Source organism: Ostrinia nubilalis, chromosome 30 (genome assembly GCF_963855985.1).
Source record: "Ostrinia nubilalis chromosome 30, ilOstNubi1.1, whole genome shotgun sequence".
NCBI classification, from domain to species: Eukaryota; Metazoa; Arthropoda; class Insecta; order Lepidoptera; family Crambidae; genus Ostrinia; species Ostrinia nubilalis.
The window spans coordinates 1,422,883-1,448,888 of NC_087117.1; the positions used below are offsets into that span (position 1 = coordinate 1,422,883).

Sequence of the window (26,006 nt, forward strand, 5' to 3'; positions counted from 1 at the left end):
GAAAAGTGTGACTAGTCTACTAAAATAGACCCACTGATCGCGTTCGAAGCACCTGTGCGGCGCTAAACTCGTCACGACATGAAACGAGACAATGGGCCAACTATCCGGCCGCCGGATATCCGGCTATCCGGCCTACCAGCTGGCCGGATATCCGGTATCCGGTATCCGGCCAAACAACTATCCGTTTCATCTCTACTTTTCCTCCAGGTGGCATTACATAATTCCACCCTGTATACATGCCCATACTGATTAACTGCCCGAATAAACTATCGGCCGACAAAATGTTTGCAGTCTGCGCCTAGGCAGGGAGACGTGCCTCAGATATCATCGATCATAAGTGCCACTTGTGGTCTAAACTGAATAAATAATTTTGATTTTGATACTGATTCAGTTATGCACTAATGTCCGATCGCCAAGCAAATAGAATTTCGTTCAATGACCCCAACCCCAATCGCGACTACGACGGGGGGCCGCAGTGAGTGTGCGAGCGCGACAGTAAAATAATTACGCGCGAGCGATAAGGATGGGTATAGGGTTTCTGCTCGAGCTTTCTCGAACTCGAGAAATTTGGCTTCATTCGAGACGAGAAAAAAATTACCGGAGCTCGAGAATTCTCGAGTTTCGATTTTGAAGCTTTAATATTCTTGAAAGCCTATTTTCTTAGACAAAAGTTAGTTTTTAATTATTTAATAGGTTAACGTTGCTTTTAGACTGGCCTAGTCTTTCCTTCCTTCCTTTAACTGATTTGATTTGCAAGTAATGATCTCAATCGAAACTAAGTAATAATGTTCACCAACGAGTATGCTATATTTATTATGTATGTTTTAACTCTGACTGATTTAAAGACTGAAAAATTTATTAACTGTCTGTTAGGTTAGGTACTCGTGCCTCCCCCAGTCCTGGGCGGTTTCCCGCCGTGTAGGCGGGCAATCGCCGGGAGGGACTGTGGTAGTGAAGGCTTTGTCCGGAATACCACAGTTCCTTCCCACTTAAGGCGAATGACGGAGCACCGGGGTCTTTTAGTGGGTATGCCTTGTCCTTCTGACTTGGTGGGCCCCACATAACCTACCCTGTCCCCGTAGGGTAGGTATGCAATTCAATGCATTTTTCCCCAAAAAAAAAAGTACTCGTGCCTCCTCGTAAAGTTTATTCAAATCGTTATCTTTAAGAAATTTAAACATTTATTAAAAAGTTTTTTATGGTTTATAAAAAAACCTATTCATCGTAATTTTGCTATTTGGACTTGTGTTCTTTGGAAAACAAGTGATTCAATTGTAGCTCCAGATATTTATTGTTATTTATCCTTAAAGTGCACGTGACTTTATGACTTTTGTTATGATTATTAGTTAATATTAATTATGAAAGAAGATTTTATTTTTTGTTACTTTCCTTACCAAAATAAGTGGTACTAAATTCTAATATTGATTGTTGTGTAATAAAAGTAGGTATATTAGATTAAAAAACCTGTGTTTTTATTAAATTTCGACCGATTTTAACAGTTTTCATTAAAAGACTCGAGACCCGAGAAAACTCGAGACTTTGGCCTCGAGAATTCTCGAAACTCGAGAAAAAAAATAGGTCGAGAAATGAGAAACCCTAGATGGGTAGCTTGGGGTTATTGGACGAAATTGTATGTGCTCGGCGACCGGACTTTAGCTAGACCTGTGACCTAACTCACCTAACATAGTTGTTCGCTCTCCTCTGCTCAGGAACGAACGCATAGTTGTCTTTATCAGTCAGGAACCTCACGAAACCCTCGAAAGAGAGGCACTGGTCCGCTCTCAGGGCTGGGTCTGGCTCGTGTCTCTAAAATAAAAGGGTTTCTTAGAATCTTAGACACCTAATCTACCACAAGGTGGACCGACGTCCTCATAAAGGTAAGAGGAAGGCGCTGGAAGCAGGCCGCTACCAACCGGGCGATGTGGAAGTCATTGGGGGAGGCCTATGTTCAGCAACACGTTCTATGGCTGAGATGATGATGATGATGAATCTACCAGAATTGCTAAACACTACGACATGTACTTAGGTAGTTGTGATAGTAAGAAGACAGAAAACGTTAAGTTTATTTGATTTCGTTTCATTTCAGCCGAATGAGGTCCACAGCTGGACAAAGGCCTCCCCCAAGGATTTCCACAACGACCGACGACATAAAATAAAGAAAACTTATCTGTTTCTTTATTTTGGTTTATAAAATTGCGCAGGTTAGCACCTACCAAAGTGGTGAGGTAACCTTTAATTTCTAATCACTCTAAGGGCCCTCACCCACGGCGAATTTCTGTAGCGCGTTAGTAGCGTGTTGGCATCACTTCTGTAGTGCGTTGCAAATGCGACTAACGCTCGTTAGTAGCGATGATGTCGCGCGTTTCCTAAAAAGTCGCCGTGGGCGAGGGCCCTAATTGTTACACAAAACCGTTCGTTTGGGCATAGTAGAAGACCACCCCCACGCTTCCCTTGGATGTCGTAAAAGGCGTCCCATTTGTACCTTATAAATACGCGAACTTAAGGACTCCCTAACCCGTCTGGCCAGCGTGGGGAGTGTAGGACAAATCCTCCATTTGCCTCTGGTAAATTAGAGGGTCGTGCTCCTGCAGTGGAGACTAAATGACCTGATGAAGCTATAAAACCTCCTAGATCAGGGATTCCCAATTTTTTTTGCCAAGGAACCCTAATTGATTATACTTTACCTAGCGGAACCCCCGTACTACTCCACCTGCACGCCCTGCCCCTCCCTTGTGAGTAAACAAGTCGGTGCGAGCGAACAACGTCGGTCACGAAACGTGGGATAATATTTTTTACGGAACCCTTGCGGCCTTTCCACGGAACCCCAGGGTTCCGCGGACCACCATTCGGGAACCGCTGTCCTAGATATTCGCTCACCTGAATAATGTCTCTCAGTTGCTCTTCAGTCTTTGGCTCGTTTTGTCTCGTCTCGCAGAACTTGCCAAGCGTGGGCAAAGACAACACTCTTCCACTCACGTCTGGGCAAGCACCTAAAATAATACATAGATTAGAAAACTATCAAAGGGGAGCTGAAAATAAAAGCCGGCAAAGTTAACTGCGCACCTGGCAGCCGTGACGTCACATCGACGCTCTGATACGGATGGCGCGAGGTGCGCAGTTAACATAACGTCACATAAAAAAAAACATAATTACAAAAAAAAGTCGATTTTAGATTACGCTCGAAAAGCTTGGCTTATTTTAGTTTATTTTACAAATTACTTTATTCAGTCAGAATTCATTAGAAACCTAGAAGTGACGTGAAATCATTTTTAAAGCTCATAAAAAATACCACAATTAATTATTTCCGTACTGCATTTCCATTCAATTGGCGCCACTGTACTCAAAGGTTCTGCCACTCGCCAGTGGCGTAAGGTAGTCAGCACATCAATTGAGACTGTATCAACTACTCTATTCTAAGGTAAATTTCTAATTATTACTATTATACACTTCCAGTCATCCCTCAAACCTGAATACTTTTTCTTCAGATTATTGGAATGTGGCTTTTTACCTGGTAAGGCAGCGGCAGCTAGAAGGTCGAAAGCTTTCTTCCTGCCAGCCTTGTCGCTCGGTGGTTCTAGGTCTAAAGACCCATTCCTTGTCAGTAGACCTGAAAGATGAACTCAATTTTAAAATAGTAGGTAAAAATCATGCTGGATTATTTGACCATAAGTTTTCGTGGACAAATGCAAATGCATGAGGAGTAGTAGTATAGATCTGGCAGTTGGATTTAAAATAACTAGTTCTTTGATTAAAGATTTCAGGAGAAGCTAACTTTGGGCTGATCATCACTTCCATCAGCTAAGATGCAAACCAAGAGTATCCTTTTCAAACAGGTCTACCTGATGCAATCACTGCTGATATTATAATATTTGGAACATCCTACATTCTTCAGATTTTTGTTACGGGTTCGAAGACAGTAAGCTATCCTCGGAACTCCTCAACCTTCACTGCTTTATTTTCATTGGATGCTAAACTGTAGATCCTGCCTATACTGGAGTTGCAGTCAGGCCCCTTTTTCCCACTGGGCACTCAGGGCACGTGCCCAGGGCCCTGCGATCGAGGAGGTCCCCGTCTGTTCTCATAAAGGATCTTTCTCCAGATGAGAAGGGCCTCCCTTGATCCTTATGTGCCTAGGGCCCCTAGTAGATTCAAGACGGCACTGGAGTGGTTGCAGTGGTAGGAAAGAGAGGCGGGCTTACACCCATATCACCGGATGACGTCAGACTCCACTCACCAGTCCTGAAGATGGCTCTACTCCTGAAGAGCTCAGGGGAACTTCTGCTCTTCTCAGCGCATAGCAGAGGTGACCTGTTCCTTGGCACGGCTAGTTGCTCAAACACGTCTCTTAGTTCTGACCGCATTACTAAACTGAAAAGAGGAGAAGAAATGTATAAATAAAACTATTCCTCATTTTACATTCTGCTTCTAGTTAGAAAGAAACATTTGTTGCGATGAACATCACTTAGTTAGGACAAAGAAGGTAGGTATACGGAAAAAAAAAGAGAAATAGCACATAAATAAAAAAGTGAACTGAGCAGGGTCACTCTGTCGCAACAGCGATGGCCATCGCAATGGGACCCCATTCAGCATATGCCGTGGTACACGGTGAGGAAGTACCTTAAATGGTGCTGGTAATCATCATCATTACCAGGTTATTTAGTCTCCATTGCAGGAGCACGACAACCACTTGATTTACCAGAGGCAAATAGAGGATTTAGAAGAGTAGGACTTCCACCCACAAGGTGGACCGACGACCTCATAAAAGTAGCAGGAAGGCGCTGGATGCAGGCCGCCACCAACCGGCCATTGTGGAAATCATTGGGGGAGGTCTATGTTCAGCAGTGGATGTCTTATGGCTGAAATGAAGATGATGATGCTGAAATGGAGGATTGGATGTCGTAAGAGGCGACTAAGGGACATCAGCAGGCCTCCCCAACCCGTCGGGCCAGAGTGGGGACTGTAGGCCAAATTCTTTATTTGGCTCTGGTAAATTGGAGAGTTGTGTTCATGCAGTGGAGACTAAACGACCTGATGATCATATAAACGCGACTGACCGTCTGGCACTTCTTCTCAGCACTGGCCCTTTTATTGTCCTGAAGCAGTGGTACTGTCAAAGTAATACTTTGATATTATGACGACGTGTAAAAGCGCTTCTCAAAAGCCTATTTCTTTTTCATTTTCCATAGCCCTTTTCCCCATTATTTGGGGTCGGCTCTCCTTCTTCTGAGGCGTCAGGACAGTCGTTTGTCCTGGGTTGTCTAAATATTTGTCTGGGCACGCTCTAAGTCCTTGGCCACCGTGGACCGCCAGGTGGCCAGTCTTATAAGCCCACTAGCGGCCGCCCGCGACTTCGTACGCGTGGATCCCGTTTTACCCCCTTAGGAGTAGAATTTTGCAAAATCCCGTCTTAGTGAGCACCTACGTTCTAAAAGGAACCCCCATGCAAAATTTGAGACTCCTAGCGCTTGTAGTTTCTGAGATTTCGTGATGAGTGAGTGAGTCAGTCAATTAGTGACCTTTCGCTTTTATAGATTTGACGAAAAAAGATTTTTTTGACTTACCTAAAACTCCTAAATAAGGCCACGAAGTCCATAAAGTCTAGTTGGGTGTCGTAGCCTACGGAACCCGTCCGCAAGTGTTTCAAGTTCTCCCAGAATCGCTCACTGGTCTCTAGTCTTCTTAAACTGTAACAAAAAATAATATTTCAACTAAGTATTCGTGTAATACTAGCTGACCCGGCAACTTTGTACCGTCTATGTTCATCACAATAAATAATATAGGATTACTAGCGGCCGCCCGCGACTTCGTACGCGTGGATCCCGTTTTACCCCCCTTAGGGGTGGAGTATCGTAAAATCCTTTCTTAGCAAATGCCTACGCCATAACATCTACTTACCTGCGTGCCAAATTTCAGCCCGATCCGGCCAGTGGTTTAGGCTGTGCGTTGATAGATCACTATGTCAGTCAGTCAGTCAGTCAGTCAGTCAGTCAGTCAGTCAGTCAGTCATCTTTGAGTTTTATATATATAGACGAGCTTTATATAATATAGATAATGGTGTTTTTCTTAAATCGGTCAAATGACCATTTCCACCATACTCAATCGCTAAGATCGTTCTGCCTCCTTCCAAAAGTTGCTGTACCCTAACTGGGTCCACATTGTATAACTGCTTACCTAAATAGTAAGGTAAAGTCATACCTAGCTTCTGGCCTAGGGGGGCAAGTCTTTTTGACTTGATCAAAATCTATGTGTTATCTGACAGATAAGTTCCTGATAGGCTATCAGGGACTCTGTTTCTGAATTGAGATTTTTTAGCTTGAGCGTTATCATGTTCTACTTGAGTAACGAACTTAATATGAAAAGTAAATTTAATTCAATGAGCTAGTGTTAAAAACATAACCCTTTCAGGCGCAGTCGGGTAAAAACAACCTTTAATGTGTCCTCATTTTATTACACACGATAGGATAAAGTCAATACCTATTTAAGTTGCGGTAATTATAAGCACACGTTGTCCTAAATTCGGCTAATTATCCACGAGGGTGACCATGCGTTGTAAAGGTCACGGGACAGGCGTTACAGGTCATTGCGTAATTAGGTCAAGGTCATCCGAAATTTTGCTTTGTTATTTTTATACATGGTGTCCTAAAATATTAGGTAGATAATTTTCACTGAAAATTGGTGTGCTGTAAAATAATATTTTACTTAATTTTTAAAATAACATAAAAAAGATAGATAAGTACCTACCTACTTTATTGAAATTAAAATTTTAAATTTTTTCTGCAATTTTATATTATTGTTATTTGAATGGATTACTTAAACTGTTTCGTTGTAAAAATTGCTACAGGTTTGTAGCGAATTTTACAGAAATACAATCTCTTAAATAAACTTATTTCTCTTTTCCATTTTTAGAGTTTCTGGAACTTGTAGATGAATCGTCGTTTCAGCCAAATGCCGTCCACTACTGGACAAAGGCATACGCCAAGAATCAGCGCACAGCGACCAGTCATGCTCTGCTTGCATCCAGGTGCTTCCAGGTGGTCCGACCATCTAGTGAAGGTTGCGCTTCACCTAGTGGGAGGCCTGTCCAAACTAGGTTAAGCGGCGCCACGTCACGGGATACGGCGAAATCATTGCGGTGTGACGTCTTATCGCACCGTGTACTTTGGCTCTATGTTTAGCAATTCTGCGGGATTCAAAGTGTAACCTTCGGGCAAAAGCTAGCATAATTAAATAAAGTTAAATCTTACCTGCTCCTATTGGGAGAGCCAGCGATGATGCTTGTGGCCGCTGCCGTGAGGCTGCTGTGTCGGGGCCCGACCGGGTGGTGGTGGCTCGACGACGCCGAGTACGAGCTGGACATAGAGAAATATCAAGAAGATCAAACAAAAACATAAAATTCATATTAAAAAAACAAGCTTTTAAATAAGGCTCTAATACCCGTTTTCACCATCAATCCCTAATTTTTAAGTGACCCCTATGAAAACAACATTCCTGTTATGGGTTACCATAGGGGTCACTTAAAAATAAGGCATTGATGATGAAAACGGGCGTAAATCTAATAAAAGCGGCGACTTTATACAGGGTGTTAGGTAAATGGGTATATGAGCCGACACTAGCCCATGTTAACATGGTTAACATTGATATCTTCATTTTAATTACTTTAATTTTCATATAAATTGGATTTTATACAATTTATTTTGTATGAAAAATAAATAAAAAAATGATGATATCAAAATTTCTGACTTCACCATACCATTTATATTTATTTATTTATTTATTTTATTTTACTTTATTCGGAAAACAAACAGTGTTAATTGACTTATTAACTATCTGAATATAAAGCTTTACACCAATTATATGTTTTCGCATACAATAACTGAAATAATGTTTACTAATATACTTAAATTATTTTATACTTTTTACGCCACAAATTACGCTGCAAACTAAACAACATACTTAAAGATAAAAAATAAATATAAAACAGGAACAAAAGAACCTCCGGTCAGGGAACCAACTCAAACCACTCTTTCGACATAGTTTTTTTAAAATCTACTGGTTTGGAGTTGAACAGGTCCAGCTCACGATCATCGACGAGCCCGTTCACCTGGGCCGCTGCTCGCACAAGGAAAGAGTTCTGTCTGTAATTTGTAGAACATTGAGGAATACAGATTGCAGTAGGTCGTCTGACTGATCTGTTTGGTACTTTAAGTTTAATTGAGGAAAGAAGGTCTGGCGTATCTATTTGAGACTGTGCTATTTTCACATACAGCACAACGTCTGCGATTCTACGTCTCTCACTCAAAGGCAGTATATGATGTCTCTTACACCTGGATTCATATGAGGCATCGTATTTTTTACATTTATACTGCAAGAATCTCATCAGCTTACGTTGTATACTTTCTAATCTATTGATGTATATGTTATACTGTGGATACCAGATCTGTGAACAATATTCCAGGGCACTACGCACAAATGAACAGTAGAGTATCTTGATGATTTTGATGCTCGAAAACTGAGAACAAGATCTCATTACGAATCCCATGAGTTTAATGGCCTTTCTAGAGATAGTGTCTACGTGTTTTTCATAAGTTAGTTTAGTGTCGTGGGTAACGCCCAGATCCTTGATTTCGTTAACACGTGTAAGTTCTTGCTTTTTTAAAATATAGTTATTTAAAATAGGTTTAGGTTTGCGGGTGAAAGTTATCGAGAAGCATTTACTAACATTTAGGTCCAGTTTGTTCCGATTGCAATAATCTTCCAACCTTACGAGATCACCCTGTAATAGACAACAATCATGAAGCGTTTCAATCTTCTTGAATATTTTCATGTCGTCTGCATACAGCAAGAATTTTGAAGACTGAAAGCATGAGTTTATGTCATTGACAAAGATGTCAAACAGTAGAGGCCCCAACAAAGATCCCTGTGGGACACCGGAAGGGACATCATGCCATGCGGATGAGTATCCGTTAACTGCAACGGCCTGAGATCTATTCTCGATATAAGATGAAAACCATCTGAGCAAATTGCCATGGATTCCAGCAGACAAAAGCTTTTCCAGCAGTATTGAGTGATCAATACGATCAAATGCCTTGCTATAATCGGTAAATATAGAATCAACCTGACCACCAGAATCCATATTTGAGGTGACAAAATCCGCAAATGAGAGGAGATTAGTTGCTGTTGACCGCTTTTTGAGGAAACCATGCTGCTCAGGGATAAAAAAGTTAGATAGGGCACTGTATACTTGGTTGTGGACTATCCTCTCAAACAATTTTGAGAAGATGCACAACTTGGATATCGGCCTATAATTTTTCACTTCACTCCTACTTCCGGATTTGTGAATGGGCGTGACAAAGGCAGATTTCCACATTTTAGGTACAATACCCTCCTTAAGGGAGCGGTCAAATAATATGGTAAGCGGTTTTGTTAATTCATCAGCACATCTAACTATGAAAAGTGGCGAAATGCGATCTGGACCGGCTCCCTTATTTAAATCAATTGACTTTAATAACTTAAGGACGTCTTCCGCTAAAACCTCTATGTCGCTAATCGAATAAGAACTATTACAGTCAGGTGTGTCCTTACAATCTCTGTTATTCAACGATGGTGATAAAAAAGTTGATTGGAAATATGTTGCAAAGAGATTACATATCCCTTCGCCAGATTCAGATGTGATACCATTATATGATAGACTAGAAGGAAGAGTATTATTACCTTTCTTAGTATTTTTTATAAATGACCAAAACAATTTAGGATTCTCAGTTATAGATACTTCCATTTTATTGAGGTAATCACGATAACATTTATTTTCGATTGATTTCGCTCTTTTACGCAGAAGAGAAAAGGTACTATAGTCAGATGTGTTACCATAAATCCGAAATTTCTTTAGGTATTTAGACTTTTCTCTCAATATTTTAATCAAGCTAGTGTTGTACCATGGCGGGTAAGTAGAAGGGTAATATTTTTTTTGCGGTATGTATTTATCTATAGCGTCATAGAGGCATTTGTAAAAGAAGTCAAGAGCGTCGTCCAGAGGATCATTATTTATTAAAGAGTATTCCCAGTCCACTGAGTTGAGGTATTCACGGATCCTCTCATAGTCTCCCCTACTATATAGGTACTTGAGCCTATGGTTTGCTTTCAGGGGTTCGAAAACGGCAGCACTTAATGAAATACTGAGTGATTTGTGGTGGGCATCTTCTGGTACTAAGGGATCATCACTACATGAGACAACCAAATCGACATTACTTAAGGTTAAGTCCAAAAGCCTATTGTTTATATTTCGACATAGATTATACTGATTCAGGTTACATTCAGTCAGAGTGTCGAAAAAGTATATTTGAGCTTCGCCTACAATTCCCATCGGTTCAATAGTATCGCCGTTTTGATACCAATCCACATTACTGAGGTTAAAATCACCCAATATGATGAATGTATCGTTTGGACAAGAATTTATTATGTGCGAGAGTTTATCTGAGAAATTTATAAGCTGAGTTTTGTAGGAATATCCAAGTCTTTCTTCACAGAGGTAGAGAGTACATATGTGTATTTTGTTTGAATTATTATTTAATTTATTTTTATAATTAATAGTGACCCAGATATCTTCGGCTGTCGAATTCCAGTCCGGTCGGTCAACAGCCGTGTGTTCACGGCGCACAGCCAAAAGCACACCCCCACCATATTTTACTTGGGTTTCAGAGTAATTCCTATCGCGTCGAAAGACGAGATACCTATCATCAAAAAGCTCCGCGTCACCTATTCCAGCAATAAGCCATGTTTCAGTCAATGAAATAACATCATAGGAATTCATAAAAACATTTCGCTTAAAAGAGTGCGTTTTTGTGCGCAGTCCCCGGGTATTCTGATAATATAAACTCAGTTCATTAGCCATCACAACTAAAAATAAATAAAAACATGTAAAACACTGTGTTAAACGAAATACAATAATTATTGTGGTAAAACAATCTGCAAATATTAATGATCATGTGAGAACAATAATAAAATGTTAAAATAGATATGTGCCAAACCATCGAATACTTCCTCCAGCCAACCATTCCCAATAAAAACAAATCATATGAAAAGCAGCCATACAGGCAAGCAAGCTCGCCAGCAACAGATAAGCCCCAAAAAGTCCCGCAAGATTCGCCGCCCAACTCCAAATAATTATAAAAATGCAGGGTATACTTAAAACAGTCGAGTCGTATCAACGTAGGCATAAAAACTAAGCATTCTTGGCTACGCGCAAGCGAACATAGGCGCAGCTTTATTAGCGCGCAGGCGATAATGACCATTAAAACCGGGCGAGCGCAGTCACGGGCGGGCGGAAACCGGCTGAGTAACAGAGAACTTACGTGCGTAGACCGCTCGCGCAGTGTTATAGTTGCCGCGAGCGGAACCGGTATGCAGAGAGCGGGGATGAGTGTGGTTCCCAAACTGTGCGCAGCTAGCAAATACAAAATACAAGCAATCTGTATACTAACGATTAACAAATTAATTATTAAGCGATTTTTAGTAAGTCCTTTTCGGTTTTTATAAAAAATATATTGGCGTGGTGTCCGATCTTCTTGCCATAATCTTGCAATGCTTGACCCAAATGTATTGAAAGTTTTTTTCTTTAGCTAATGTCCTCGCTTTGCTCAATAGGTTTTTGTTATATTGTGTTAAATGATCATTAACGTAGAAATTCCCCTCCGCCGCGTAGCCTATATCTGACAGTTTGTTTTGTTTCTTCTTACGCGACGCTGCTACGTAGTTTTCTTTTGTGTAACGACTGTGGAATGACACTATTATTGGCTTTTCAATCTTAGGGACTCTAGTTGGGACACGTGCGATATAGTTGATATCTTCTTTTTTTATAGCGTAGTCGTTAAAATTGCCAATTTTTTGAACAATTTCGTATAAGTTTTCTGATTTTCCTTGTGGAACTCCCCTAATTTCGATATTGTTGGCTCGATCTCTCTGGTCTCTGTCCTGTAACTCAAGGTTGAGTCTATTCACCTCAGAGCGCAACGTAGGAACCTCATTTGCAACTTTCTCAAGGCTCACAATTTTCGCATCCAGGCTTTTGACCTTATCTGAGAAGCTGTTAATCAGCTCGTGCGCCAGTTCCAGTGAGTCCTTAACGTTAGTCAACTCATTTTTTATCTGCTTGATGTCTTCAACGAGTGATGCCAGTGGAACTAGTTGAGTAGTTATCCTCTTGAGTTGTTCTTGCATCTGATCCAGTTGGCTTGATGATTGTTGCAATGAGGACGTAGCTGGTGATGGAGACGAGCTTGATTTGCATTTTAGGCAACGCCAGGTGTTTTTCCGGTCACCAAGTTTGCGATAGCCCGATTCTGTAATTCCAGAGCACTGAAAGTCATAGTGGCGTCGGCAGGCGCTGCATGTAGGTCCGTCAGTATGTTGCACTCCACAGCTTGCACACGTAAACATTTTGTCAAAAAGTTTGAGAAACACTGGATTGTCGAGTAGAGTAAACAAGCGTCTGTCCACGAAAGCGACTGAGCGCAGACTGACTGATATGCACATGTTAACATGGGCTTGTGTCGGCTCATATACCCATTTACCGAACACCCTGTATAATATTTTTTATTATCCCTATACTTGTCAAAGACGGTTTTGGTTAATTTTTGTGATTTACACTATAAATATTGGATTTAGGACGAGTAAAAATCATGTAAAAAATACGAAAAAAAATCTTAGGTATGTAGTTTTGGAAATATAGTATGTATCTTTAAGTGCACATTGCCAGCTTTGTAGTAAATTAAAACATGGTTTATTTGTTAGTAAAAATTAGTTATTTAAATGAAAATTACTACAAAACCTTAAGCTATTCCTTATTTGAGAAATAAAAAATAAGTATCTTCTACAAAAAACTGAAAACAAAGTAAAAAACCCACTTCAAAGTCTGTAACGCCTTGCAAGTATAGCTGCATTTGGATGTATGAGAACCACTCCATCAGCGTCGTTGGAGTACCTCCTGAACCTCACACCCCTCTTACCATCCTGTAGAAGCAAATGTAGATAGGACACATCGAAATCCTGCAAGACCATTAAAAAAATACGAGGGATATTGACGCCAACTGGTACCGAACTGTGTTCACGTCTTCGATTGAAGATAATTTGATACCCAACGCAAGATAGCGGAAATGGATCTCTAGAACTCTCTGGGAAACTATGCAGCAGTCGAACTGGCTGAAATTCTTCAATCAGCTTTATAACCAGAAGCATGCAGCAGCCTGAATAGGCTGCTCGCTTTTTGGGGGTGATCTGGGTTGTTTGGAGTAGAAAGATAACCACCCAAGAGAATCAGGAGGCTAAGTGCGGCTTCTAATTCATCATCTGAAGTGGCACCGCCACTGATTTTCGACCTGGTTCCAGATTTTGGAACCAGAACCAGCATTTTGCGCGCCTGATTTTGTTGCTGAAGCACAAAGTTGTCCAAAAAACAAAATTTTTTATTACATGAATTAAAACTCACATCGGCATATAATTTACAGCTTTAAATATTTAATTAAGAAAGGCATAAGAAAGTTTAATAAAAACGCTAAAAATAAGCAACAAAAATTAAATACAGAACTCATTGGCATTCCGGGTACCTGTACACCGATCTACGTTTCGGAACTCCTGTCATTACAAATAAAAAAACTCTTTTTCCGTGCACAAGAGTTTGCTAAAACATATAAATATGATTATTGCTGGACATCGAACGGAGCAGTGTATCTGAGAAGGAAGCAGGGCGAGAAGCAAATCATAGTTAAATCAGAACAAACTTTATCAGACTTGCAGAAGACATGACTAGGCATAGCTTCTTTTTGTTTGTTTAACTTGTTGATCTTTTTGATACACTTCATTGTAATTTACCCTAGTAATATTTACAGAGAACACTCATCACACTCACACACGTACAAAAAAACTTCGCACACTTACTTACACTCTCACTTAACAATAAACTTTCACACAAAATACAAAACCAATCACTTCATAACATTTTCACATGTACAATCTAAGCTCTGCAGGTTTTCTTTAATATTAGCCTATGTATTGTATTTAAACCTAGTCATCAACAATCTGTTACTCAAACTAAATGATCTATTAATCATCATAAATGGCTAATGAAATAAATAGCCAAATTGATGACTTATGTATCTCGCAAGCCATTAAATGTGAACCTCAAAACTGTAGAAATTATATAGAATATCACTTGAAATCCTTGTCAATTTTGCATGCTAATATCCGTAGTATTAATAAAAACTTTGATGAACTTCGACTATTTTTAATAGCACTTAACATTACCTGCGATATCTTGGTCCTCTCGGAATGTTGGCTATCCAAAGTTACCAGCTTACCCAAACTTGAAGGCTACTCGTCATACATGTCTGAACGCATACATAACCAGAATGATGGCGTAGTCATCTACATTAAAAACTCGATCTCACATAAAGTTTATCAGCCATTTTTTGAAGATGCAAATTGCGTAATCTGTACTATAAATAATAACTTTGCGATAGTCGGCCTCTATAGATCTCCCTCATATAGGAATTCTGAAAAATTTCTAAATAGCATAAATGCTACACTAAGTGATCTTTCAACAGTTAACAATATTGTGTTGATGGGCGACATCAACATAGACATTAAGGCAAACAGCACTGATCCAAATTCTCACGACTACTTAAATCTTATAGCGTCCCATGGCATGCTACCAGCACACCAAATTCCAACCAGATTGGGTAACTGCTTGGATCATGTTATTTTAAAGACAAAACTACAATCTAGGACTCTAGTTATAGAAACATCTTTAACTGACCACTTTCCAGTCCTTCTTAACCTGAATCTTGCCAAGTCTATCTCTAGCCAAGCAAACCGACATATCAATAAAACCAACTTTACACAAATTGCACTTGATTTAGAAAGAACAGACTTCTCTAGTATTTTAAGCTTTGACAATGTTGATGAGGCGACTGATCAGTTCCTTGACATATTAATATCTACATTAAAAAACAATACCATCTCGCACACAGTTCCTTGCAGGCAGCGAATCCTAAAACCGTGGATTACCACGGGCTTGCTGAGATGCATACGAAATAGAGATCGTATGCATAAAAAGGCTAAACTAAATCCATTTAATATGACACTTCAAATTACATACAAACGTTATAGGAACTTCTGTAATAATCTTTTAAAACACCTAAAGAGAGATTATGAAAGAGCTGAATTTGCTAATGCAAGAAATAACCCTAAGAAAACTTGGGAGATCATTAAAAACGTCACTAATACTAAGAAAGTAGCTGAACCACCTACAGAACTTCTAAATTTAAATAATGATCCGATGGAATGTGTTAACATTGTAAACTCATTTTTTGCACATATAGGGAAAGACTTGGCAAACAAAATTAAGCCTAATCCAAACTCTGAGGCTCACGAACTACCCCCCGAGCATCAGTACTCTCCTCCTCATTCGATGGCTATTCTAGAGATCGATGAAAGGGAGGTACAAGACATTGTTATGAGCCTCAGGAATGACTGTGCAGTGGGATGGGACGGATTGTCAGCCAGAATCTTCAAGTCCTGTCCAGTTCTTATACCCGTCATTACCCACTTATGTAACCTAGCAGTGAAAACTGGAAGGTTTCCAGTTGCCTTGAAAAAGGCAGTTGTCCACCCCATATATAAGAGTGGGGACAGAGCCAGTGTTAATAATTACCGTCCAATCTCGGTGTTGCCTACCTTGTCCAAGATTTTTGAACGTTTTCTGAATCGCCGTCTGGTTTCCTTCCTCGAAGCAAATAACCTAATCTCAAATAATCAATTCGGTTTCAGGAGAGGAAGGTCTACCGAGGACGCTGTGGCCTCACTTGTAGAATACGTAGTCAGTGAGGTTGACGGTAATAGAAAATGTCTAGGCATTTTCCTGGATCTCTCCAAGGCTTTTGACACTGTCTCTGTCCCCTTACTCTTGAAGAAGTTGGATGCACTGGGTGTAAGAGGGTGTGCGTTAAGCGTTTTTTCCGATTATCTATCGGGAAGGACGCAATGTACAAGGATAGGAGAATTTGTCAGCCACCAAGAGGCTCTTGACTTCGGAGTTCCTCAAGGGAGTATACTGGGTCCCACGTTATTCTTAATATACGTTAACCAGCTCTGTGACCTACAGTTACCCCACTCTCGAATAATAGCCTATGCAGACGACACGGTTCTGGCTGTCTCAGGAAATGATTGGGCTGAGGCTTTCGCTTTGGCTGAAAATAATTTTAAAATTATCATGAATTGGCTAAGGCTTAACCTTCTTACGCTGAACGCAGACAAAACTAAAGTTTTAACTTTTTCAATTCGCTCTTCTACACAACCTCCGCATGAAGGCCTTCAGATACGTGCCCATAAATGCTCCAGTGGGTCCCTAAACTGCGACTGCCCCCAGTTACAAAATACAACCATCATGAAATACCTGGGTATACAGGTAGATCACTGCTTAAACTGGCATAGTCAGGTGGAATCCGTAGCATGTCGATTGCGTAAGATGATCTTCATCTTCAAGACTTTGCGCAATTCCGCAGATAGAGATATCCTGTCAACAGTCTACTCAGCGCTTTGTGAGTCAATCCTTTCCTACTGCATCCCAGTGTGGGGTGGCACCTCCAAGACAACCTTCATTAAAATTGAACGTGCACAAAGAGCCGTACTTAAGGTTATGTATAGAAGGCCCTGGAGATATCCAACCGCACAACTGTATGAGGAATGTAATTTACTCACGGTTAGACAATTACATATCCTTCGGACCACCCTGTGGCTACACCCGACTGTACCAATAAACTGTCCATCAGAGTCTAGACGTCGTCCCAAACCACCTTGTCCTGCAACCACCACTAATACTGTTTTCGCTGATAAACAGCTGCATAACTTAAGCACAAAATTATATAATAAACTAGACAAAATACTACAAATACATAAATTAAACAAGTTTGAGCTTAAAAAGAAGTTAAGATTGTACCTGCAAAATCTTGGCTACACTGACACTGAAGATTTGTTGTCCTAGACAACAACACACACATACACTTACACTTATATACATTACACTTACACATACCTACACATACACTTACACACACACACACACGCTTATACAACAAGCAACACTCACAGTTCTCTGTCGTCTTATTATCTACTTTATATTTCCTTTGTTAAATTCACATATCTTTTCACAGTAATGTTTAAACTTAGAAAATTGTAAGAATTCTTATACCCATATCGCGAGCCGAACCACTGACCCTTCAAAGCTCAGGTTTTTCCTATTTTGAAGGTCAGGGGAACAACAAATTTGCTTAAACACGAAGTTGTTAATTAACGTGATTAAGATTTTAAGCTGTATTAGTGTTATGGTTTGGAAATAAACTATTTATTATTATTATTATTATTATTAATTACTAACTAATAACATGATCCCTTTTTTATGCGATAAAATCTATGAAAAAAATCAAAAAATAAATTCAACGAGAACCTGGCAATGTGTCTTTAAAGATACATTCAAAATTGAAAGTAAAGTAAAAAAAAAAAAATGCAACATAATAGTTTAAAATATTATAAATTACTACGTATCTGACAGTGTGCATTTAGAGATACATTCGGACAATCCGCGTCGTATAAGAATAATTATACAAGTATTAGGATGAAAAAACAGCATTATCATCAAGAAACCTTTATTTACTATCCATATTACTACAGATAATCACCAATATTCTTTAAAAAAAACACCGAAAATAATAAAAAAAATATTAGCCGGTGCGTAGACGCCTGTCAACGGTCTGACATTTTGAATATTACTGTGGGTCTAGACAAAGTGCAAATTATAATCGCAAACCAGTCGAAAAGTGGTCGAAAAGCCCCTTTTTTGTATGGAGATTTGACGGATTCGATTTTCGATTCGATCAAAAAGTGCGTTTTGTCTAGGGGGGCTGTTAAATCTGTGCAGCCTGTAGCGATTCTATACTGTGAGTCTGTAGTATTTGGGCTAACGTTATATTAAAAAAACATTTAAAAATAGTTTTTGGTTTCTGCCCCATATTTTTGTTTTGGTCAACGTATCTCTAAATGCACAATGCCAAGAAAAGGGTTATAGCATAAAAAATTGAGTCACGAAGAGCAAGTTATTCTATTGATAGTTTATTTTTAGTGAATTGTAAATTTTTACCGCCTTGTCGGTTTTTTGAACACAATATCTCCATTTTCCGTTCGTGACATTCAACGTCGAGATTTTTTTGTCATCTCAAACGCTTGGAGGGCGCCACAGTAAAATTTTACCCCGGTTGAACAGGACTATTCCCACCTCTCTTTCCCACCGCTGCAACTCCTGTGTAGCCAGGAACTACAGCTTGACCGCCAATAAAAACCCAACCCGTGAAGGTCAAGTTTGTCCCGGGGGAAAGTTAATAATTGGAACCACAATGAAATTAATCAGAAGAACATAGGAGGTGTTCGAAATTGCCACGTTTAGAATAAAATCCTAGATCCGTGACAATTTTACACGAATTTTAATGGTTCTTACCTGTGTCTTGGTGACCCCTGAATGACCTCATCCTCGCTCCGTGTCCCCGAAGTGTGTGTGGACCCGTAGCTTTTGGGAGAACTTGTCTTTAACTCTGAAGTCGACTTGTTTTTCTAGAAGAGAAAAAGTTTAAATTATAATCAGCTGTTACTTGTAGTCCAGACAGTTCTAGTAGCAATAAATGTTTCTTTCTTTTTAGTCCCAAGCAAAAGACGTTCTCTGTTGGACAAAGACCTTCCCCGAGGATTTGCACGACCGGTTCAAGTGGGTTTCTTGCGCTGCTTCTTCACAGCACTGGCCCATTTATTGTCGCGAAGCAGTGGTAGGGTTAATCGGCTGAACCATTTAAGAACCTAGTAAGGGACATGTTTTCAGATTTTCGTTTTTTATCATAAAGCTACATAATATTAAGGTACCTACCGAATACAAAGACAGAAATTGCGATCAAACAACTAGAAGCCTAAAAGGCAAGGGACTCCAAACCTAGTAACTACACCACAAACCCAATTTGACCATTTTAAAAAACCAGTAAGTAACATAAACCATTTCGAAACCTAGTAAGTGCATGAACATACTAGGTTTTATAATGGTCAATGTGCCTTACAGGGAAATGAAAATTCGTGTCCACCCACCTCCCGACCATAAAAAACCTAGCATCACTGGCAACACACACTGATCAAAGACTTTTGTCTTGAGACACTGCGGTATTTCGGACGTGAGAATATTGCAAGCTTCCCGAACGCTACCCAGCCGAGTTGGATTCGACGATTGACCTCTTTCTCGAAGTTGGACCTACCTAACTGGACTGTTTGTGCTAGGTACCTATACATAATTGTCAACAACTTCGAGTGTAGTGTCTCCAACCTTCAGAGGAGTGGGTACAACACGGGTATTTGACATGATTTTTGTCTTGTCCATGTTCATTTTAAGACCCACTTGTTAAGAGGCTCTACTGAAGCCATCGAGCATTGTGCTTAGATCCTCCACGGTCTCAGCCATGACTACTATATCGTCCGCTAAACGAAGGTGGGTGATGTACTCGCCGTTGATATTTATGCCGAATCCGCTCCAGTCCAGAAGCTTGAAAACATCTTCCAGGGCGGTGGTGAATAGTTTCGGACGTAGACATGGCTCAGAAGTGAGATGGGTCTATAGTTTTTAACAAGATTTTGTCGTCTTTTTTGAAGAAGAGTATCACCATACTTCTGTGCCATGCCGTAGGCGTTTTTCCCTCTAGTATGACGGAATCGAACAGCCTCTGAAGATCCTTTTACCGGGGTTCCGCCTGCTTTTAGAAGCTCAGCCGTGATTCCATCATCACCCGGTGCCTTGTTGTTTTTCAGCTGCTTGAGAGCCATTCTAATCTCGTACAGACTGACGTCCGGGATATCTTCGGTGTAGTGTCGGGTCAATCTAGCTCTTGGCTCTCCGGCTAGATTTGTGACAGGTATACATACACTCGTGTATAGTTGTCCGTAGAACTTCTCAATCTCTTCCAATAACTCAGGCCCCAACGAGATGTCTCTGCCATCCTCGGTCTTCAGCTTGGTCAGTTGGCTTTGGCCAACAGACAGATCCCTTGCGAACACTAGAGCCTTTGGTACGCTCAATCGCCTCTTTAATACGATCTGTATTAAATTGGCGTAGGTCGTGAGTCAAGGACTTGAAGATCTGTCTGTTAAGATGCCGATACTGAGCAGCATCTTCAGAGGACTGAAGAACCAAGTTCCGTCTCTCTTGCATAAGTTTATTGGTGAGGTCAGAGATCTTTTTGGTTCCTTTTGAACGACGGTTTTAAAGAACTTAGACCCAGTCGTTTGGACAATTTCCACGAACCTGTCATTGTATTCGTCCACATTTTCACAGTCTCCTAGGTATTCGAAACGATTTTGCAACTCGAGCTGAAAGGTTTCGGGGTTTTGGAGTTGGATGGGCGCTGGGTGGAGCGTAGACTTCATCAGTCGACGCCTCTCCAGCTTGGTTCTGATATTCAATGTGCCTCTTACCATTCGGTGATCACTTCCTGTTTTGACCGACCTATGGTAAGATTGAAATGGACCCTGACCCCAATAACCATTTTAAAACCTAGTAAGTGCGCTCATACTAGGTTTGGATTGTGGTTTTTACGAAGTAAAAAAAAAAAGAAAACCATTTGAGTGTTAGTAAGGGCCATAAAACTTGCTATTTAAAAGTTAATTAATTAATTTATTGTAAAATATAAAGTTAAATTATTAAGCTTCAAAATAAACATCAAAAAGTTTTCAAAAGTTTGAGTACCTATACCAGTATGGTAAACGAAAATGTGTTTTTTCGCGCTCCTGTAAAATTTACTCCGCTGCTCTTACTAGGTTCTTAAATGGTTCAGCCGTAATACTGGGATGTGCAAAAGTGCTTTTTAAGAGACTACTTGCAAAAATAAACGAGTTTTGTGAGTTTTTTTTATGTACCTTAAATTTGATCCCTGCGCTTCTAATAGAGTCTGAATGTGAGTCTGTGAAGACCCCCTTCACTGGTGTAGAGTGTGATGAGCTGCCGGATACCGATTCCCGGCCGCCGAATACCTGGGAAGGTTAAATAAATAAATATAATCCTTCCTTGGACATTAAGTCCAGTTAAATAAATTAATAATAGACAATCAAAAAATACATTGCCCCACACTAAACAAAGCCTGCCTTACTTTACTACATACTCAGTGCAACTATGTCATAGTGTTTGTAGAGCAACAACCACGAGCTGTCAAACGAAACCGATTTTAGGATGTCAATGGATGTCATTTGTGTCAGTTTTCAGGTTTATTTAACTTTTTTTGAGACTTTTTTATACAATAATCAATCACTGAACCAGTCATCACGTTTCTGAAGCACATTATTTTCTCAAAAACATCCACGATTTCACCAAAATCAGACCTCTTTTCAGCGTGCCAATGAGTGCTACGAACTGTCAAAAAATTGCAAACAATGGTTCTGTTAAGGTTCTGTCCCGTCGCATTACGCATCTCTTTTTATCACACAGTGTTGCTGCTAGTGACATCTCGCTCGATCAGTCCTTTGTTGCTCTTTTCTGCTAGGTATATTATCTTTATAGTTTGGCCTGCTAACTTTTAAACAAGGTATACTAGCAAGGTATAAAAAAATACGGACTCATAAAAACTTTACTTAGTTAATTAATCTTAAATATGATAGTAGGTACACTCACACATACCCTGATAGCATCTGAGACCAGCGGTTCGCAGCAGCATCCATCCTCGTAGTACAGTGCTGTGTATTTGTTCTTTAGCCACGCCAAGCTCCGGTCAGCCAACTTGGCTTGGCTCATGAGCGCCTTGATCACGGAGTGGAGGCCCACTGCCCAGACTCTAATAAAAATAAATAAATAAGTTTAAATGTCGGTGTTTCTTTACGAGATCGAATCAGAAATGAGGAGATCCGTAAATGAAATAAAGTAGCTGACATAGCCCGACGGATCAGCGAGTTGAAGTGGCAATGGACGGGGCACATAGTACGCAGAACTGACGGCCGATGGGGCAGTAAGGTTCTGGAGTGCAGGTCGCGTACTGGAAAACGCAGCGTGAGACGTCCACCCACAAGGTGGACCGACGACATCGTAAAGATAACAGGAAGACATGATTGATGGTTGAGATGGTGATGATTAATAGTTTAAAATAAATAAATAATTTCAACCACAGGACGTCCACTGCTGAACATAGGCCTCCCCCAAAGATTTCCACATCGCCCGGTTGGTAGCGGCCTGCATCCTGCACTTTCCTGCTACCTTTATAATCGTCTGTCCGCCTTCTAACAACACGGAAAGAAAGAAACAAAAATCTATTAAGGTCATAGCACACTTATCAACCCGGAAAGGGATCAAGACCGTATCGCCTTTCGCCGCGAGGCGAGGCGTTTATGCAGTACGGAGTTTCATACAAAGAATACTGTGGGTAGAGTTTACTTACATCAAACGTCGTCACTTGTGTTCGTTCGTTCGTTTCAGCCAAATGACGTCCACTGCTGGACAAAGGCCTCCCCCAAGGTTTTCTCCAGGCTTTTCCCGCGACCTTTACCAGATCGTCGGTCCACCTAGTAGGAGGCCTGCCCACGCTACGTCTTCGTCACTAGTGAGATCATTAAAAAATGTATGAAAATTTTAGTTCTTGCAACGTTTTCGCTAGGGGCGCTGTACAATCCGTCATACATTTATTTAATGTCATTTTTTTACGCGCTCACTTATGTGGACGTTTGATGTAACAAACTCACACTAAGCCCTCTGATCGCCTAGAGTTGATACGGCTACCATCCGTTTCTCTGTTGATGTCTATGCCTATCCTATGCTTACTTGTAAGAATACGAAGGCAGCACAAAATGTACAGTCCTATTGTCGCTCAGCGTCCTGCCGTACACCAGGGATATGATGTGAGGACTGTGGGAACACTCCAAGCCGTGCTTCCTGGCTGCTGCGGTCAGCTCTGCGATGTCCCGTGGCTCTAACAACTTCCCGCCTAATCGCATGTCCTTCACGCACTGGAGGTCGATGAAGCTGGAAGGGAATTATTGTGAAAATTGGCTGAAGGAATCACGCATCGAGGTTGTGAATGTTGTGATTTACGGAGAAATCAAATTGCGTAGTGGTCAAGTCAAGTAGTAGTCATGTCAAACAGTGGTCAAGTCACTTAATGGGTCAATTAACATAGTGATCTAGTAACACGCCGTACAATGGTCAAATCATGCTGAAATGGTCAACTCACAGTGCACAGCAAAGTAGCACGGCGCTCATGTCACACTGTTGATAAGTCGTACAGGACCCAAGTCACTTAGTCGTGAGGTCACGCAATGGTCAAGTAACACAGTGGTAAAGTAACAAAGTGGTCTTGTTACACAGTGGTTAAGTCACGCAGTAGTCAAGTAACAAAGTGGTTTCATCACACAGTGTTACAGTAACACAGTGGTCAAGTGACACAGTGGTCCATTAACAGTGGTTTCGCACACAGTGGTCAAGTCACATAGTCGTCAAGTAACACAGTGGTAAAGTCACACAGTGGTCATGTAACACAGCGATAGAGTAACATAGTGGTTTTTTTGGCGGTCTAGCTGTAGATCCTGGCTACACAGGAGTTGCAGCGGTGGGAACGAGAGGTGGAAATAGCCCCGTAACATAGTGGTTTTGGTAAAATAACTCAGTGTTAATGTAACACAGTGGTAAAGTCAAGTACTTACCCTTCCTCCCCCACCACCCCCGCCTCATTTTCATGCGCGAGATTTGCCGTGTACTTCAGTGGTATCACCTCTTCTGGATTGTAGGAGAGGCTCACTTCTGGCTGCTGCACGTTTTCTGATAGAGGTTCTCCTGTAACAAACAATAATAAGTATCAGGTCACTTTTTGAGTCCAGGATTTTGGAGCCCAGAACCCGGAAATGTCAACAGGGTTTTTTAAAACTTAGTCACGTCGTCTGGGATTGGCCTAACGTATTTCTAACGTGGGAAAAATTGGAACCAGCGATCCGGTATTGACGGTGGCGCCCTCCTGTCAATGTCACGGGTGGGACAGTTCGTTGTAGTTAATCTATACGTTTGATGTAAACTCAAACTAAGCTCCCTGACCGTGTCATGATCGTTGACAGATTGTTTTTTATGGACCGCTGACCCCTGATCGACAATGTTGTTCATGACGCGGGCTGCGTTCATTTTGACCTGACCGCTGAACGCATCCAGTGTGGCAATTCCTTTACTTATTACCATAAATAGCATTTCCATTACTTACCGTGTTGCGTATGAGGCTTGTGCGCGGTCCGGCACCAGGCCAGCAGTGCGCACGCTCGCTCTAGCCTCAGCTGTGCTAACGCTCCCCCCCATTCCGCCTCCCCCACCACACACGCTGTGCCGTGCTGCATTATCTGTGGAGAAGCAGAACAGAATATTTATAATATTTGACAGCTTTAATCGCTGGGACTTCTTGGCGGGAAAGTGGACCTATTTTAGTTCGCTTGTTCCGAACGAGTCACTCAAACAAGTAACCCTGTTACTCGTTGGAAAAAGAATTCCCATTCAGTCACACCGTTACTCGATGGGACATCTCTTTAAAATATTTCGTCCCAACGAGTCACACTGCTACTGGCTGCACTGTTAGTAAGCTGCCACACTGGCGGATTACAAGCGATTTCAAAGCGGAGCGGCGACGCGGGTTGAGACACCGCGGATGCGCAACGTTTCCGCCTAAAGTCCGGTCGCCAAGCACGTAGAATTTCGTCCAATGACCCCAAGCTATCCACCCTCATCGCTTGCGCGTTATTATATTGCTGTGGCGATCGCACACTTACTGCAGCCGCCCGGCGCACAGTCGCGACAGCAATATAATTACGCGCGAGCGACAAGGATGGGTAGCTCGGGGTCATTGGATGAAATTTTACGTGCTCGGCGACCGGACTTTAGAGTTTTCGCCTTGTGTTTGCTGCGGAGACGCGACCCTTGGGTCTAGCCACATTGGCGGATGACAAGAAGCGGTTTCAGCGGCCGCCCGCGACTTAGTGCGCGTGGACCCCGTTTTACCCCCTTAGGGGTTGAATTAAGCAAAATCCCGTCTTAGTGAGCACCTACGTTCTAAAAGGAACCCCCATACAAAATTTGAGACTCTCAGCGCTTGTAGTTTCTGAGATTTCGTGATAAGTGATTGAGTGAGTCAGTGATCTTTCGCTTTTATATAGATTCATCATCAGTACATCAGGTAATTTAGTCTCTACTGCAGGAGGACGATCCTCTCTGGATCCTCTATTGGAAGATTTGGTCTACACTCCCCAAGTCAGATGAGTGGGAGTTATTTATAAAACGTGCAATTGCGCTTTTGCGCCATCTAGGGGTCATAGGACCATAAGTCATGTAAGTCAAGTCTGTCTATGTATACTTACTTGTAGTATATGCCTATCAATTCTTTCCCCGTTCTGTGGTGCCAGAGGGAACATCGTCACTCCATGGTCGTGGGGCAGGGGTTGCACAGGGCAGTACCCTCCGCCCTCCAGCTCATACAGGGCCTCGTTCTCGAAGTCGCAGCCGCTGGTCTTCTGGGAAGACTGGGAGAAGACCGGCTCGTCACATGAAGACAGTGCTGCTCTGAAAAAGACGGTACGGCTTCAGACTATAATAATTATAGAAAGAAAACTAAATTTAATAGACGTGTAGTTCCGGCAGAGTGGAGTGGATATCGTAAAAAGCGACTTAGGGACTTTAATATTATCCTTGCCTTCCTTTTGGTAATAAGTGACAGATTTCCTTTTATAGTTAAGGTCATTAAAAGTGATTATCCGGCTCGAAGGACCATGCCAAGTATAATGGGAATGCTACCTATTAGTTCTGAGGAAATTTCAGAAGACGTACTGGTACTACTAAGTCTGGCTGTAGAGATAAGGATAATAAGTGCTTATCCGGCCCGAAGGACCATATTTGTTTCTTAGTCTACGACCTCCACGGACAGAGTAGGAGT

The 26,006-nt window shown here is 41.2% G+C and overlaps 1 protein-coding gene across 1 annotated transcript in view; it reads right to left on the reverse strand.

Moving 5' to 3' along the window:
* The window catches only part of LOC135085891 (1-phosphatidylinositol 4,5-bisphosphate phosphodiesterase epsilon-1-like), a 136,418-nt gene that overhangs the window by 37,427 nt on the left and 72,985 nt on the right, over positions 1-26,006 (reverse strand). Inside the window, exons 9-21 of the mRNA XM_063980676.1 lie at positions 25,435-25,636; positions 24,294-24,426; positions 23,749-23,878; positions 22,871-23,071; positions 21,740-21,893; positions 20,986-21,099; positions 18,539-18,651; positions 7,245-7,349; positions 5,562-5,684; positions 4,235-4,368; positions 3,509-3,607; positions 2,878-2,990; positions 1,679-1,806 (exon numbers count right to left, since the gene is read on the reverse strand). Coding sequence (XP_063836746.1) covers positions 1,679-1,806; positions 2,878-2,990; positions 3,509-3,607; positions 4,235-4,368; positions 5,562-5,684; positions 7,245-7,349; positions 18,539-18,651; positions 20,986-21,099; positions 21,740-21,893; positions 22,871-23,071; positions 23,749-23,878; positions 24,294-24,426; positions 25,435-25,636 — 1,749 coding nt within the window. The remainder of the gene's footprint in view (positions 1-1,678; positions 1,807-2,877; positions 2,991-3,508; positions 3,608-4,234; positions 4,369-5,561; positions 5,685-7,244; positions 7,350-18,538; positions 18,652-20,985; positions 21,100-21,739; positions 21,894-22,870; positions 23,072-23,748; positions 23,879-24,293; positions 24,427-25,434; positions 25,637-26,006) is intronic.